At 48.0% G+C, this 16,589-nt stretch overlaps 2 protein-coding genes across 3 annotated transcripts; one reads left to right on the top strand and one right to left on the bottom strand.

Moving 5' to 3' along the window:
- The first annotated feature begins 604 nt into the window (after positions 1-604).
- Positions 605-3,210, top strand: LOC112875725 (DNA ligase 1-like). Its single transcript, XM_025939678.1, has 2 exons — positions 605-750; positions 1,593-3,210. Exon 2 carries the CDS (start codon positions 1,673-1,675, stop codon positions 2,915-2,917), a length of 1,245 nt encoding a protein of 414 aa, XP_025795463.1. The 5' UTR covers positions 605-750; positions 1,593-1,672; the 3' UTR covers positions 2,918-3,210.
- A 1,551-nt stretch (positions 3,211-4,761) lies between these two features.
- Positions 4,762-11,205, bottom strand: LOC112874464 (sulfite exporter TauE/SafE family protein 4). Of its 2 annotated transcripts, none has more exons than XM_025937788.1 (12): positions 10,770-11,205; positions 10,494-10,653; positions 10,180-10,380; positions 9,993-10,054; positions 9,836-9,899; positions 9,646-9,713; positions 9,231-9,317; positions 8,955-9,005; positions 8,368-8,607; positions 6,391-6,484; positions 6,156-6,296; positions 4,762-5,360 (listed from the first exon to the last, which is right to left on the bottom strand). In XM_025937788.1, exons 1-12 carry the CDS (start codon positions 10,962-10,964, stop codon positions 5,284-5,286), a joined length of 1,440 nt encoding a protein of 479 aa, XP_025793573.1. In that variant the 5' UTR covers positions 10,965-11,205; the 3' UTR covers positions 4,762-5,283. The 2 variants fall into 2 exon arrangements, with proteins under 2 accessions (XP_025793573.1, XP_025793574.1); XM_025937789.1 differs by having other exon boundaries at positions 9,845-9,899; positions 10,770-11,201.
- Positions 11,206-16,589: the final 5,384 nt, after the last annotated feature.

Genomic DNA, 16,589 nt, shown 5'->3' with positions numbered 1-16,589 from the left:
ACAAAGGCTCCAAAGAGAGACATGGAAATGGTTTTTTTTCAAAAAAAGGACGGTCATTTCCCCTCTAGCGCTAGGCAACAAAATCCACGGCCACAGTGAGGTCAGTGCCTGCCCGAGTGGCAAACCGGCCTGACCCTGGCGAGCCCTCCAAGGCTCGCTGCTCCCAACCTCCAACCACACGGTGCCAAAGCCCCAACCCCAAACACAAGAAGGTCGACTGGCCTCAGCTCAGAGGGGGAAAAAAGGAAAAGAAAGAACCTCTCCTACCGCCGAAAAGTCAGAGAAAAACCAGATAAAAAACCTCACCATTTCCTCTTCCTACACCTCTCTTCTTCTCCCCTCTGTTGCGGGCTGCGACTCTGAGAAGCTGCCCGCCTCCTCTCCGTGTCTCCGTCCACATCGCGTCATAAATCCCTCTTCCCCCCCTCCCCTGCCTGGCACCTACCCCCCGCCATTCCAATCGCCAATCCGCCTGGTGCACGCGCCCCGAATCCACCGTCGCATTTGTTCGCGAGCTCCAGCTCCTGGTAACCCGTCCCGTTTCCGAGGGGCGGTGGCCGGCGCGTATTTAGATCCGGTCCTGCCTTGCGCTAGTGGGGGAGCGGATTTAGGTGAGCGAGCATCTTGAATTTTTTGACCAATCTTTTGCTCTGCCCCACCTCGTGGTGTTCGTCGTATAAATCTTCTGTGGGGGGGGTGGGAAGAGGAGACCAGGCCCGGAGCAAGAGCCGCGGTTTCAAGGATCCTCAGGTGAGCTACTCCCGGCCCTGTTCTGTCCCAAAGCTCGAATCGTTTCTGCGTACGCTGGCCTTGCCTTGCGTGTTCTTGAGCTCCTTGAAGCCCTTTGGGTTTCTTTTGAGTTCAAACACCCGCTGTTTCATGCCTGTGCTGCTGCAATCGTCCGAGTTTGGAGTTGGTTGCCTGGATTTCGTCTAAATCCCAGTAATGGAGTGAAAAACTCTTGTGGACTGCTCTACCCCACAAAAATGGATTCTTTTCTTTGATTGTCGCGTGTTCGCAGCATAGGTTGTTTCGATGTTTGGCTGTCGTGTGATTGGAGTTCTCGCCTGATGATTACTCTTAAGTATGGCCTTTTCTCTGGTTTAGCTAATGCGGTTGGAGGCTATGTGTCCTTTTCTTCAGGATTCAGGACCTGATGGTTATAACTCGTTGCTTAGGATTCCTCGGCCTTAGTTTAAAGTTTAAACCACTTGTATGGGGTGTAGAAATGTAGCCGCACGCTTCGCCCTTGTTCGGTTTTCAGTTATCCTAGATATTTGTTATTATTTGTTCCCTACTTTACAACTGCACATAGCTTCAATAGAGGTATTTGCTACCTAGTAGGAGATGTTGAAAGCCTTGGAGGTAGTTCAGATATCAAATGCATAGTTTGTATTTATATGATTGGTACGATTGTACACATATGGCATATTTTTGGGCTTTTCTCTGATATAGCTTACACAAGTAAATTGAAGCAAATGATCTCATTGTTATTATTTGGTTCTTTCAAGTATTTTATCTCCCCCCTTACTGTTACCCTTGGTCAAATGTATCAAGAAGAATGCTTATATGTTTCTAACGTCTTATTTCAGGAATCACCAAGTGTTCAAGGGCTGGTATTGGGAGTGAAAAAAAGGATTTTAGACGTTGCTGTTTTACCTTTGTCCTAAAAATGTTGAGGCAGAGTTCTAGTAGAAATCACAGATCCAGAGGTCTGAAGCTAAAGAAGGCTCTCCAGATAACTCTCTTGATTCTGGTTTCTGTTTGGTTGATCTACCAAGTTAAGCATTCTTATGAGAAGAAGGCGTCATATAGTGAAGATGAAGGGAATGATCTACATAAAGATGATAAGGACCAGGGGGAGGTAATCAGATTGAGCAGGAAGGACCTACCTCCAAAGATGGAGGCTGATTCTTCAACATTGGATGAAAAGGTGGAGGATGAAGAGAATGATGAAATGGAGCAAGAAATGAAACATGATGAGAATGATGAGGACCCCATCGATGAGCAAGACCTGGAGAAGGACGAAGATCTTCCCGAGCCTGGTGAACATTCTGCTGACAAGGATGGAGATGATGTGGGTGTGTTTGAGGATGAAGAGCGCAAGGAGCGGTCTCAGGAGGATCAAGAGAAGAGCTTCCATGGTGATAATGTTTCTAGTGCTGTCACTCATGATCCCCCATCATCTGAGCAAGATGAGCTGTCCCATCATGCCCAAGAGAAGGTCTTGTTCGTGGATGATGCCTCAACTGCAGTGCCTCATGAAAACCACAAGGCCGGAAGCAAGGAGGAGGAAGTGCGCAGGGCTAGGGAGAAGAGTTTCAGAGGCGATGATGTGGCTAGCTCTGTGGATCATGATGCCAAGGTGAAAAAACCTCTTCCAGAGGAACAATTGAACACCATGGATAGGATATTTGAAGGCACCACAAATTTGTCCAACGGGATTTTATTTCGAGGCCCTGGTGTAAATGGATCAAATGCTACCGGGGAACATGTGGCTACTCCAACTAATACGTCTTCCCATCAGAATGCTGACATTCCTAGCTTGAACCCAGAAAGCAAGACCCATCCCACTCCAGCAAATTTGACCAGCGACCATGAGCAAACTAATTCAACTTTGAATGGTCAGCCAGAGCAGCAAGTGAATTCAACGGTGGCGCTGCAGGGCCAAGTACAGCCTTTGACTGGCCAGACATCATCTGTTGAGTTGCATTCTCCACCAAATGGCACCTTGGCTCAGGTAACAGATGGGCAAAAGTCCACATCTGGAGCTGGAAATGATGATAATAACACTGATTCATCCTCCACCCCGGTGGACAACAAGGCTGATGGTGAAGATGCTCACAAAGAAGACGTGGATGTCTCCACGAAAATAATGAACAGAGCCATGAGTGAAGAAGAAGTTGTCCCTGAATGATAAGAAGATGAGATCTCTCTTATTAGGCTCTGGTGTAACCTGTAAGTTTGTAGGGCTTGGTTTCTTCATCTCCTAGACTCGGAGATGCAATGCAAGCAGGCTATCTCTGTTGCCCCTCTTTTTGTAAAAGTGTTGGATAGATACCTGCCTTGTATTGCCTAGTAGTAGTAGTACATCGTAATGGTCTGGGGCAAGTGATGAACAAGAAGCCTGTACCCACAAAGAAATATAGCGATTCGGCAGCTCAGAAACTTTGCTGCTGGAATCATGCGCCAACTAGGCTATCAATGAAATGTCCATCTCGCCCACCTTTATGCCTGAATACGTGTTGTTGTGAACTGTGATGCTTGCATAGTTGTAGCCATTTAAATGCTCTCTTTTGCAGCCTAACCTTCATTTGTAGATGCTTTGCGGTTCCCTGGACTCAAGACTACAGGTCATGATTCTGTGCTTCAGCCTTCAGAGATTGTGCCTGATCCAACCTCCAAGAGCTTGAGTACCCGGCCAAATATGATGCTGCAAGTGCAATCCTTGTTTCTCCCTTGAAATTGTTGGCATCAATGTGTTTCTTTTCCCCAACTTTTCATGTTTCCCATTGGCGGAATGGCATATGAATAGTCTCGGTGTTTTTATTTTATTTTATTTAAAAAAAAACTCGATGTTGGAAACTTTGGTATGCCAGACGATGTAACTTTGGTATCTCCACCAACCCATGTGCCATGTAAATTGTAGCACTACCGGCACCACCTACAGGCCACAGCTATGTCATGTGACGTTAATGTGAGGACTGCTCCTAGTATGCTACTACGACCCTGGGGCCTGTACCGTGTGGGTGTGGCCCTGTCTCCCTTTTGTAAATTAATTCATGCTACATGTGGGATCATTCAAGTCCAGGGCTTCCGAACATTGGAAACTGCCGTGCTGGTTTCGCCGCAGTCAACACCATACGCTGCCTCTGACTGTAATACAGAAACGAAACGATATAAAACTGGCTGCGTTGGCATTAGACCAAGGTTCATGTCGGTCTACGCTTCGGTTCATGGCAGCGGTCCTGCAAATTCTAGGTCCAAATAGGACAATCATCCAGCGGTGCAGGCAACTGAAAATGCAAGTGCAAACACAAGTATCGCATTCCGGAACTGCTTGGAAATGCGCTCGGCGCTACTGACAGAACTGCGATGGGCTGATGCTGACAATGTTCCTTTCATAGAACCAAATGTTTGCGCTCTGCAGGGTGCTGGAATCATATGCCAACTAGGCAACTATCGATGAGATGTGTACATCTCAGCCACCTTTGTGTCTGAATGTGTGTAGATGTGAATTGTGATGCTTGCAAAGTTGTAGTCTTCTGATGAGTTACCAACTACCATGGGCCATGGCAGCATTAGGTGCTTCAGACAACAAAGCCTGGACTGTGCGGTCCTGTGTTCCTATTGTAAATTAAGCATCCATGTGAGGTTGTTTAAGGCCAGGGCTACTGAACATTGGAGAGTGTCCTCTTGATTTCGCCGCAGTCAATGCCATTGCGCCGGGAGCCCGTGACCATATGCTGCCTCGACTGGGATACAGAAACGAAATGCCTGAGCATGGTGTTCACATCCGGAGCTCAGGATTATCTAGAATTCTCCTGGAGGCCTGGACGGTCTGAGGCACCTGAATACAACGTCCAGCAGTCCGACATGAATATGCATATCGGAGCGAACGTTGATAGCTAGCTTGGAAATGCGCTCAGCGCTACTGACTGAGCTGCAATGGGTTGTAGCGGCAGGACGACGGGTTAACGGCCACTGTGATCTACAACACTTTGGTCATGCCAAGGTCCAACAAGCAAGATCATCCAGTGCTGCAGAACTGAAGACGATTGAATTCAAGAATACCATACACAACAGTTCAGCACGGCTGGAGGCGCACTCAGCTGCGCTGACAGGATGCCAATTGGCTGATATTTACATTCCATGCGACAAAATATTTGCACTTCTGCAGGCTAGCCAAGAGCTAGCGCAAGAATGGACGACAAATACCTGCTGGTTAGCCAGGAGCTAACGCAGACTTGACAGAACCAAAACCGACACACGTATTCGCAGGTTAGCCAGGAGCTAACACATGCGTGACATGACAAAACCTTTGCCCACTGCTCCAACAAGACCAGAGCATGCGGGTCTGCCGGGTTAGCCAGGAGCTAACACGGGCTGAAATCACTACGACTGACTCTGTCGGACAAGATGCGCGCGGGTCAGCGAGGAGCTAACCTGTGCTCACACTTGACGACTTTATTGTTCTAATTTGGGGGGAGATGAGGTCAATTAGGTATTGGCCTGGGTTCTCCCCAATGTATCGATGGCCTGATGCAGTGATGCTGTGTAGAGTTACTCGCAGAAGTTGAGGAACCCCATGTATTCGTGGTTGTTGATCATGGAAATGCTCTTCTGGATCCCAACAACGCCTGAAATTCAACAAAACAAGAGGCCTTAGGAAATATTTTAATAGGACTAAAATTTTAGTTTGCAAACCCACACAGGTAGAACTTAACAAGCAGAGCTACGCTTGCAGACACAGTAGTACGAGACTACTGAAACTATGGATGCATGTTAATGACAGAAAAGATTTGAAGTAACACTATTTTGAGGGACGCCAAAGGACTCTGCCCTTCCATCTCTTGGATAAATAGAGAGGGAGGGCAGAGCTTTTTTTTTTGGTTTTTTCATCTTTTCATCAGAGAGTTGAACAATGAAGATAGATGGCAAGTGCCTGATCAATTTGATCAGGTCGTGTAGGAACAAGGTTCAAATCGTTCGTTCGTTAGGATGCCTCAGCTGCATACATCACTGCACTTCCACTTGACACCTATTTAAACGGCTCGTCTTGCCGCTACCTTATCCTATTTCCATACTTCTGTCGCTCCATCCCCGTATGGGTGGAGAACCCGTCGCTGTCTCGGCTGTGCTACCGGAGGCTCTAGGGAAGTCGGAGGAGAGAGCACTCATCTTGGGGTGGGCTTACTACTTATATGCTTTCAGCAGTTATCCTCTCCACACTTGGCTACCCAGCGTTTACCGTAGGCACGATAACTGGTACACCAGAGGTGCGTCCTTCCCGGGCCCGATTGTTTTTCAGAAAAACATCTACATGTTACTAACACTAATTTCCTTTGGCTCAACTTCAATACGGCTGCTATGAGGTTAGCAATTCATTCGGTTATAAAGGCAACAATTCAATGAGCTTGACAAATGGCACTTACCCATTGTAAGAGCGCTGGCGAAGATGACAGAGGAGAGGATGAAGACAATCAGCGATGCTCTCTTGAGCACATGCACAATCTTTCGAACCAGGCACTGGCCCCAGAATCCAGCCAGTACGGAAACGAATATGAGATAGCCAGCTGCATATAGAGAACACACATTCTTACCATGGAACAATCATACACTGAAAAATGTCTAGAAAATTTTATACAGACTTGGGAGCCATGGACTTACCAAAAGGGATGGGGAATCTGTGCAGGAAGTAGAACTCCATCACAGAGAGGGAGGAGGAGAACATCATCACGAATGTTGCTGTTGCACTTGCAACCTGTATGGCAATGCAATATGTATCATTTACCAAGGAAAGAAATGTATGAAAGTGAAGATCGCCTAAAGAGGTGACACAATGCCTCCCTTAAATTGCAAAATGCAAGTCAGGGCAAATAAGCCTTACAAAGTGTGAACAGCGGACTACAATAGATTACCATTGATCAATCAACTGGGTCTTCACAACTTGACTACTCTGGCTCTCTCACGGTAAATGCTCAGTTTGCTTATGATACTAATTACAAGAAAGGTAAGCCCAATGGTAAAGTAACATTAAGGACACAAGAAGCATTTGAAACCTCTAAGAGATAGGTGTACTGCTAACCTATACTGTAAATTGACTATTCAGTTTTGCCCAAATGATATGTACGTTGCATTTAACATCCAAACACTACTATAACGAAAGAAGCTGGATGGATCTGTGCTGAGGAAAATAGATACCCACACAAATAAAGGCATTCAAATTCACACCTTTAATCCATCAAGGTGTAGCGTGTATATAGGCCACTAACCAATAAAGTACACAGGGTTCGTACAAGTACCCGCCACCTGTCCAGGCAAACCCGCTTCCTTTATAATAATATATTGATATCCCTATCTCCTCGGTACAATTATAGGGTGCGATTTATGTTGTGGACCATGCGAATGAGTTAAGTTATTTTATCATTATATGTAAGGACATTTTGATTTCCAACTGAAATTGGAGGGCTTTCCTGATTAGATCCAAGTTGATATGGTGATATGGATAAATAACCAAATGGATTTTCATAACAAAAATATCAAAGGCAACAATGACATTGTAAGTAAGTCAATTGTCCCATTGTAATATTCACCTATGGCAATATGTCAATATGATTAGGTTTGCACTCCTTTATGGTATGAACCTATGATAGATTCAATAATCTAAACTATATTCCTATATCAGTAGGGTGCAACTAATGCATGTCACATCAACATCTCATATTTGAGTACACCATTTAATATAACCTAACTGATGAGATAATGATCATGTGAGTAGGTTGCCAATAGATAATGATCATGTGAGTAGGCTGCCAATAATTATTGATAAATGGTATAACTAATGCTATATATGCGACAGTCTACCATCTACATTCAGCTTAGTTTATCATAACAGGATGCTTCTTATACAATAAAAAGTTACAATTGCGATAAAGAACTCAGGGGAAAACTAGAACATTTTAGACACTGACACATGAAAAGTGGAAGTAACAACAGGAAAAAGTTGAAATCCTATACAATTTGTGAGATGCAATCTTTTTCACACGCCAAAACACCGATTTACTTTAGATGCTACAAGACTGATTCTAAGCTTATAAGACGTTTACAAATTAACAAACCTGAAGATGATGAAGAGTCAAGATTGAATATTTCAATCTATATACTCTATTGCAAGTGTCTATTTGGTCCAACCACAAGTCATTTAAGATATGGCATGAGTGGAGAAGATGCATGCAGTGGCAAAGTTGTATACAGATTGATCTCTTATATGAGATGCTTATACATACAGCTGGAAAGGACAAGACCCATTCTTGTCTTTCTCCCTATGTCTTGTGCACTGCCCTGGCCGTTGCCTTTAGGCTCCAATGCATTGCAATCGTGATTAAAGCTGTACTGTACCACTACAGAATGAACTTCTATCTCTATTGCACGCTTTGTTACCTTAACTGTACTGTTGGCGATTAAAGCTACAAGTTCTGTTTCAATTGACAAAAGGTTAGCTCCTTGGTGCACTCGTGATAACATATCATTTCAAATATGCTGTATGGATGTATGCCAACACACAAATCACAATTCAGCTCGATAATATTTGAAAATGAACTACATGAAATGAAATTTGGCATGAAACTGAGGTAGTTTAAATACCTGAGGTATGCACCCGAGCTCAAGAAGAAGTGGGCCAAGGATGAACCCACCACCAGATCCAAGAAGACCACCAACAGTCCCGCCGAGGAGACCACAGAGGGCGCAGAAGATCAGTTGTGCAGGTGACCACTCGATAGAGGCCTCACACACACACTCCAAGTTCCCATTGATACGGCGAGCACGGCTCTCCCTGCATAGCTGCACGGCCTCCCACAGGAACATACTCACCGCAACTGGAACCTAAATTATTTAGCACAACCTTAATAGTTAGGAACCAGAAGTGTTTCGTGTGTTCTGATTTGTGTGTGTAACAGAATTAACAGCCAGCTTTCCATGTGCAACAAAGCAAAGGTTGATGTTTGGTGGAGATTTGCGAGCTGCTCAAAAAGTGGCTTATGTATGTGCCAATCTAGGCCTAACGTGGGCACGTGGCTTATGTTCTGAAAAGACATACTAAATCCACAGAAAAAAATGATTGCTCAAACTGCAACACAACAATATAGGTTTTAAAACCAATTAAAAGACAGTCAGGCAGATATAACGTTAGTTTAGACAAAAACAGTGGCACAAAGTAAAACAATCATCACCTGTAGAATGTTGATTACCCAGTAGAAAGTGCTGCATGATTTCGAATTATTCTGCAAGGAAAGAAAAGGTTACTGCAGTTAATAAACATTTCCATGTAAAGGAGACGAAGAAAGGAGTCAAAGCTACCGCAGCTCTGGATAGTTGGTATATTATCAGAAAGTGATTTTACTAATGGGAGAAGGCCTGTTATCTTTTTAAGGTACAATCACTGTTATGAAGATTTGACTATTATTAAATGGGAAAGATAAAAAATATTCTGAGTGTAGAAGGGATACCTTGAGAACTTGCAGCACCAAGAAACATGACCAGACAGACATTAGAACCAGGATATTCTTCCACCTCAAATTGAACAGAAAAGTCTCCTGAAATAACAAATGACAAATCAGCGATCAGATCACATGGTGACAAACTGTCTTTTGTCTCTTCTTGCTGTCTTGCGTGTTCAGAGCATCTATCAACATCCCCCTAGGCCCTAACCATGTTAGTATATGCCCATGAATACCCTAAGCAAGTTAGTATATAGCCAAGGATCATTGACTGGATCTGAATAATATTTGTCAACCAATCAAGGCATGGTTTGAAAGGTGGTTCTGAAAGCTCATTCATACTATATGATTATGTCATAAGCTCCACAGTTGCTTAGGAAGTCACGAATGCAAATGATAGGTGATTGCAGTAGTTGTGGCTTACCAATGCAGACTTCACCTTGGGCTGAGGCTTAGTCAAGAGGGGCTCCTCATAGCTTGGGTCAATGACCACTGCACACGTTCAAATCAGACCACATGTTAAATATATCATAAAATGAATACTAGCTCAAAGATAAAATAACTGATGCTCATCGGTATCAGAAAAATCTGCCAAACTATCATGCAAGCGGTACATTTCTCACCATCATTTGCGGCACAAGCAGCCTTTGATTGCTCTTCTCTCTCGCGCGTCTCCATCTGCAATCATTCACAACAGGGGTTAACAAAAAAGAGAGACTATCAGTACACAGTGATTCGACAGCAAGCATCATAAATGTGACAGAAACCAACCAGAATCCTGGTCTCCTCCCTCCACATGAGAATTCCCTTGTAGAACGATCTTGATGAAGTGCCTGCAACAAATTGATCACACGAAACACGCCTCCATCTCATCAGACACAGAAAGTAGTAGGAGCGAGCAAAAGAGCACATGCGGCTTGCTTAAATTTGGCGGCATGTAGAGGCAAGCGCTCATTACCTACGAAGAGGATTATGATGAGGACGGTAATGAGCCAGTAGGGGAAGATGACGCTGAGCTCGACTCCGATGGTGATGCCGAGCATGAGCATGGGCTGGAAGAGCAGCGCCAGCTTATAGTCGATCACGGGCGCCTCCTTGGTCGGGTGCGACACCTGGAGATTGTACCACACGGATGACGCCGAGGCCCCCATGATCATGCCTGAGCCCAAACCGAACCAAGCGAGCACGCGCGTCAGCGAGGAGCAAATCCCCAGATGCATGCATCGGCAGTTGAGTTCGGCGACTTGTGTGTGAGTGCGGGAGACAGCTTACATTTGGAGAGCGCGGCGGCGGACTTGGTGTCGAAGCCGACGACGAGGTTGAGCATGGGCACGAAGATCCCGCCGCCTCCGACTCCGCCGACGGTGCCGAACGCGGAGCCGAGGAACCCGACGACGGTGGCCACCACCACCCGCCAGTTGAACGCGAGGTCCTGGAGAAATTGAGAAAACCGACCGCAGCGACCCGCCGCGGGGTCAGCACTCGGCGCAGCGAAACCGGCTGGCAGGGAAGGGGAGGAGACGAGAGGCAAAAGTGAGAACGGCTTACGGGCCAGACGCGCGCGGAGCGGGAGCTCAGGCGTAGCAGGCCATCGTTGCGCTCGGCGGCGCGCGGGTCCGCGGCGGAGAGGACGAAGCAGGCGAGGACGGCCGCGCAGGTGCCCCCCGCGGCGACGTAGGCGAGGAACCCCCGCGTGCTGGACCTGTTGAGGCGGCCGTAGAGTGAGCCCGCGTTCCCCTCCATCACCACGCAGGCCCGCGGCGACGGCACGCAGCAGTACAGTATCCTAGCTACTACACCTCCACGAGTGGAGGAGAAATGCGGCGGGAAGAGGAGTCACCGAGGAAGACGGCGAAGGGGGGAGAGGGGAAGAGAGAGAGGAGAGGAATCGCGGGCGCCCGCCTCCGCTCCGGTCCTTTATAGGCGGCGGCCCGGCCAGCGGGCGGGCTGGGCAAGTGAGGGGCGGGTGCGGATGAGATCGAGATGGATCGCGGCCTGGGGGTGTGGTGTGGTGGGCGAGCGAGACGACGAGGCGCGTTTCGATTTTGGCATCGCCTACTCCTCCCTCGGCGAGCCGTGACGGACCGCAACCGCAGCGGCAGGGGCGAGCGAGCCATCGGAGTCACGCACGTGGGCCAGAGCCGCCTGGCTCACCGGCCGCGGCGCCTGCCTGCCTGGCAGCTGCCAGTCAACCTGTCGACTGGCTACGGCGACGCCTGCCACTGCCAGCGAGCAGAGGCGAAGTTACCGCGCGGTGATTCCGCAGGTGTAATTGGCATTATCTATTTTGGAGTTATTAATAGTAGCATGCAGATTGGCATTATCTATTTGTGTGGGAAGCGTGTAACGGACTCCATGCATCGCAGCGCGCTGTCGCTCTCTCTTCTCTCCCTCCCTACAAACCGTGCCGTGGGTGAAACTTGTCAGCTGGCAGAGATCGCACGCATCCTCCTCTAGTAAACGCGCATTCGCTGCATGTGTCTAGCGGCCAGCGCGCTTTGAGACGGGAAACAAATGATTCGGTGTTAGTGAAGTATCAGAAAAAAAGATTCGGTTTTTTAGTGGTGTAAAGAAATGAATCGGTTTTAGTTTCTTGCTAAAAGAGCACAAATTTATCGGCAAAAGCGGATTGCGAGGATCTCTATTCCCGAGAACGCTGGTCGGATAGATTTGTTTCCCACCGTACAACCGGTAACGTCATCAAGTGTTTGACACATGGATTCTTTCTTTATCAGGAACGAATCCATAGAGACATGGATATTGGTGTCATTAACCTTATTGTATGAAAAAAGGTACTCTATCTGTTTATGGATGATTGTTGTTTTAGTTTTATCATATGTCACATTTTATATATTTTACCATTGATCCTAAAAAATACGTGCAGTTTGGCAAAATGCAAACCAGATATTAAGAGAGTATTTCTCGTGATGAATCTAAAAATATATATCCTATAACGTTAAATTGTATAGGGGTTTCTAGAAACTGATGGTTAAAATAGAAATATTCGAGTTAAAACAAAACTAAAACAATGACTAGTGTGAAACAGAGGGAGTACATCATTTTCACCGTGACCTTGTGTGAACCATTGATGCCAAGTGAAAGCAGTAGCTTTATTGTGGATCCATCTCTTGTTTTTCATGACGAGGGGAAAAGACAAACAATAGTAAGAAAAATATCTAGTAGGGGAGAAGTAGTAATTAACAAATGATATGAGCAAGGGACATATTTTTTTTAAAAAAAATCCATTGTATGGATGCCATTCATTTGTGATAACATTCCACGTGTCATTTTAATTGCTGGGTGTTATATATACTTTCAAACAACTTGTACATTGGCTTGCTTATTGTTATGCCTACGTTTTTCTTTCCTGATCTAGCCAAAAAATAGTAACGATTTAGTGTCTGAAGCCAATCATTCTAAATTTCACTATATAGATGTATTACGATGAAAAGTAGCAATCAAAGTTGTGTTTTGCAGACCGTATGGATTTCATAAATGTTACTTATTTAGTTATTTTGATGCTGGAGGGAGCCTTGCTAAAAAATAGAATTGACATTACTTAACCGATCATTTATCATCATTTCATATATTCCTTTTCTACGTCATTTATTATTTTCCTACTATACTTAGAGTTGAATCCTACTTATCTTGTCTTGGTTATGATCATTTCATTTGGATTGGATATGTCAAAGTACCTCTCACGGTTTTTATTTGAACCTTTTAAGATATAAATAGTCCCTATCCTACACATGTTAAGTAACTTTATGGGATACTTCAGTTCCATTTTCCCAAGTAAGGAATCAAAGAAGGTTCACCTTTACTTGTGTCTTTTATGAACCACAAAAAGTTTGGTGCATGTTTTGCCTTCTGTCGCCAATTCAATCCAGCCTCGTGGAGGAGATAAGCCCCATGGTCGTTTGTACACGTGGTATTGCATTTCTACAAATAAATCAATCTATTTCATCTTGTGTCTTCTATTATCAACTATAAAAAAATGGTACAAGTTCTGCCCTTTTCCTTCCCAATTCAATATAATCCAGCACCACGGTCGCTTGTATAAGTGGTATTGCGTTTCTGCAATTCCATCCCTTTCACCTCCTGCATAAACTTGGGAGAATCTCTAACCAATCCATGCACATGAAAGTCCAAGACTAGCGAGTAGACGGCCCAAAAGAAAACTAAAAGGCACATATTGTAGAACGAGTCCGCCGCATCTATGCACGAGCTACTAGCTTAACAAACCCAGACCATTAGACCAACTAAACAAGCAGGGCAAAGGTCCAATCACGTCTCAACTAGAACGAAACGCTCACGTCCTCAACCAAACCAAAAACCTTTCTGTCGCCTTTGCGGGCTACACTCTATCATGCACCTTTTTTGTAACCAACAGCCGTACTAGTCCCGTTTGCATGAGCAAATTACGTCCATCCAAAAAGAAACTATTGCCAGAGATGAGGTCGCCCGCGCTGTCCTCTCCTCCCAAGCGTTTGCTTGCCGCACTACACGACAGGGGACGGTCAATGCGCGCGCCACACATGCCATGATTAACCCGGATATCTCGCCGGTAAATGATCGGCGCCGGTTGCCTTTGAATAACGCTGGGCCATGTTATCCCAATGCGCACGCCTCCTGTTACGCTGATGCTTCAAGAGAAAATGACCTGGCCGTAAAATTACTCTGCAGATTCTGTCAGGGATGTAAGCGAAGTAGTACTTGCTTCGGATTCTTTATAACCACCGCAAATAGTTAACGGAGGTGTAGTCCGTTCTGATTTCTGACTGGTTAGCGTCCGAAAGGGAAAACGAGTTAACGACGACTACGATGTGTCAGTTTCCCCAGCCACATCTCCAGCTACCCTGACCGAGAAATTCAACAAAAAACAAGTTTCTAAATTGACAGTTGAGGATGGAAGCGGATCGGTGCGCATCCTTCTGGACATTCCATGGGGATATCCTACTCGGCACTTCGTTTTCTATCACATGATCGCCACCGATGCCCGATGACTTCCACACGCGAGGGGAGAAGACCGTATCCGATTTCTCCTCCCTGCAGGTACAGGTAGCTAGCCTGTCCGCCGACCGCCGTCGTCGACGCACCGGCCGCGCGGCCAGTCGGTCCAGGGACTACGCCACCGTACCTGTCCGGCTGTCCCACACATGGACAGAGTGGAGGGCCGAGCGCCACCTCACCCCGGCCCCGGCCCCCATCATCGCCGCCCGTATTTAACGCGCGAATTCTTGCTTGCTTGCGAGTTTCGCCTGCCCGTTTAAAATTGTCGTGGCGATCATGAGACCAGAGAGAGACCCTGGTTGCGATCGCCATCGCAGATCCAGCTCCCGGATCGTCGCCTGGCCAATGCAATTATTCCTTTTCCTCCGGGGTCCAACCTCCGCGCCCGGCCAATCGCGTCGCGTCACCTAGGTAGAGCAATTTCGGATATGATGGGCTGGGAGATTGAGATGTATTTTTGTCGTCTTATTTTTAGATATATGTTTTTGTCTATACGCTTGCATTATTTTCAGGTGACGCCGGTATATGCACCTAGTAGATAATAAGTATACGAGACGCCACTTGTAGCTGTACTTGTACTTCGTACGTTGGCTCCGTTCTCGTACTGGGACACGGCACACATGTCACACATGGGCGCGCGCTGGACCATCCTGAAAGCACATGGCACGCACGCAGCTTCCTTTGTTTCGGTCTTAACCAGCATGTCAGCGCTGGTGGTGCGGGGCCGGCGGGGTCCTCGGCGACACGCCGACACCTAACCGTAGCGACACCGGTCGGGAGGACGCGGCGGCGAGGCTGGTGCTGCGGCATCTTGGTGATCCCCCCGCCGCGCGAGCGCTCTCCCGATCAGCGCCGGCGGGCTCCGATCCGTGGCGATGAGGCACGCGCGCGACGCCTGCCATCGTCGTCGCCGTCGACCATCCCCCGGCGGCGCCGGCTCGATCCGCCGTCCTTGGCATCTCGCCGCACGTTACATACGTGCCGATGTTGCTGTCGCTATTTCTATTTCTGCCGCTGGGATCGCCCGGGCCGGGCCGGGGGATCAATAGCGCCTTCGCTGCCGCGCGTATCGGATCAGGGCCCGGCCTGACCGCCCCGTCGGCTAGCCACATGGAGCGGGCGAGACCGAGAGTCCGAGGCAAGCCCTGTTGTGCTAGGCACTAGCTATGGGCGGGATGGTGGTTTGTCTGCTTTGCTGGACGGGCCCAGCTCCTCGTGGAATCTCACGGAATCCGCCTCTCTCGTCGACTGAAAATGATGTCGATGGTGAACGGAGAACGGTTTTGTCTGGCCGCCGTTCGCGCGCCGCTCACCGTACGTCTAACGCCGGTACTCGCTGAGAATCGAGATGCGTACCGTGAGCCAGCAAAGTTACCCGGACAAGAACGGACAGTTCCTGCTCGAGTGACATGAAGTATGAACAACTAGGTACTCCGATAGCGGGATCCGATTGGATCATTGATCGTCGATGATTGAAGCAGATGCAGAGCTGCAGAGCCGGCCGGCCGCCTAGTCAGAGAGGCCGAGCCGGACAGGGAGTGGGTCAACTGGCGAGGGCCGGGCGAGCCGGCGAGCCCATCACCGGTCCGCACTCGAAGATTGTCGGCTCCATCATATCATCCATTCCATGGAGAGGACGAGTCACCTACGTGTTCGACCACCGTACCGGTCCTCGGCCCCTGGCCAACCACCGCCTCCGTTCTTTCACGTGCCATCGAAGACGTTGCCGAGTCAAGGTCTAGCCAGTCTCAGTACTGTATCAGATCGGTTCGTAGTAGTATACTCCTACAGGCATCACGTGAGGCGACAAAGGGCTCCTTGAGTTGACGACGGCACCTCCCGTCCTTCCCTACACTACACCTACACGTCGTGTGACTCGTGCCGTCGCCTAGCTAAGATAGGCTATCTTTTACCCTGTACTAGGTCTCCAGCCTCCTTGGCGATATTTCCTCTGTTGCCGTCGTCTCCACTACCGGAGATAGATATATGCAGCGATCACTGGTGCTCCTCCGATGCGCGACCCACCGTGGAACAGCGAGATCTCTCTCCGACCCGTCGTGCGCCGGTGCGCGGTCGCCTTCGCCGCCGGCCGTCTTCTTCCGATCGACGGCTAGAGATCGGGGACCGGCCGGGCGGCCTCCGTCCTTGACTTCAAGCCACACTGCACCGCGCATGCATGCATCGGACCGGGATGGGCCACGCCTGCACGGCCACACGGAGCGGGCGACACCGAGGCGCGCCGTGCGCGAGGGACGGGATCACGGGCGAGTCCCCTGGTCTTGTCGGTAGCCGCGCGCATCAGCATCTGTGCGGTTGGTCGCTGGACGACGTACGTACGGGTCCAGCAGGCCGTCCAGC

Source organism: Panicum hallii, chromosome 9, assembly GCF_002211085.1.
Source record: "Panicum hallii strain FIL2 chromosome 9, PHallii_v3.1, whole genome shotgun sequence".
Lineage (NCBI taxonomy): Eukaryota > Viridiplantae > Streptophyta > Magnoliopsida > Poales > Poaceae > Panicum > Panicum hallii.
Note: the sequence above shows the minus strand (reverse complement) of the source record. Positions and strands in the feature narration are given on the sequence as shown.

Excerpts from the sequence above, each read along its gene's own strand:
- LOC112875725 (XM_025939678.1), top strand. The coding sequence starts at position 1,673 with ATGTTGAGGCAGAGTTCTAGTAGAAATCACAGATCCAGAGGTCTGAAG.
- LOC112874464 (XM_025937788.1), bottom strand. The coding sequence starts at position 10,964 with ATGGAGGGGAACGCGGGCTCACTCTACGGCCGCCTCAACAGGTCCAGC. Across the intron at positions 9,318-9,645 it reads CCAAGGTGAAGTCTGCATTG|GAGACTTTTCTGTTCAATTT; the intron begins GTAAGCCACAAC and ends TTGTTATTTCAG. Across the intron at positions 6,485-8,367 it reads AGCTCGGGTGCATACCTCAG|GTTGCAAGTGCAACAGCAAC; the intron begins GTATTTAAACTA and ends ATTGCCATACAG.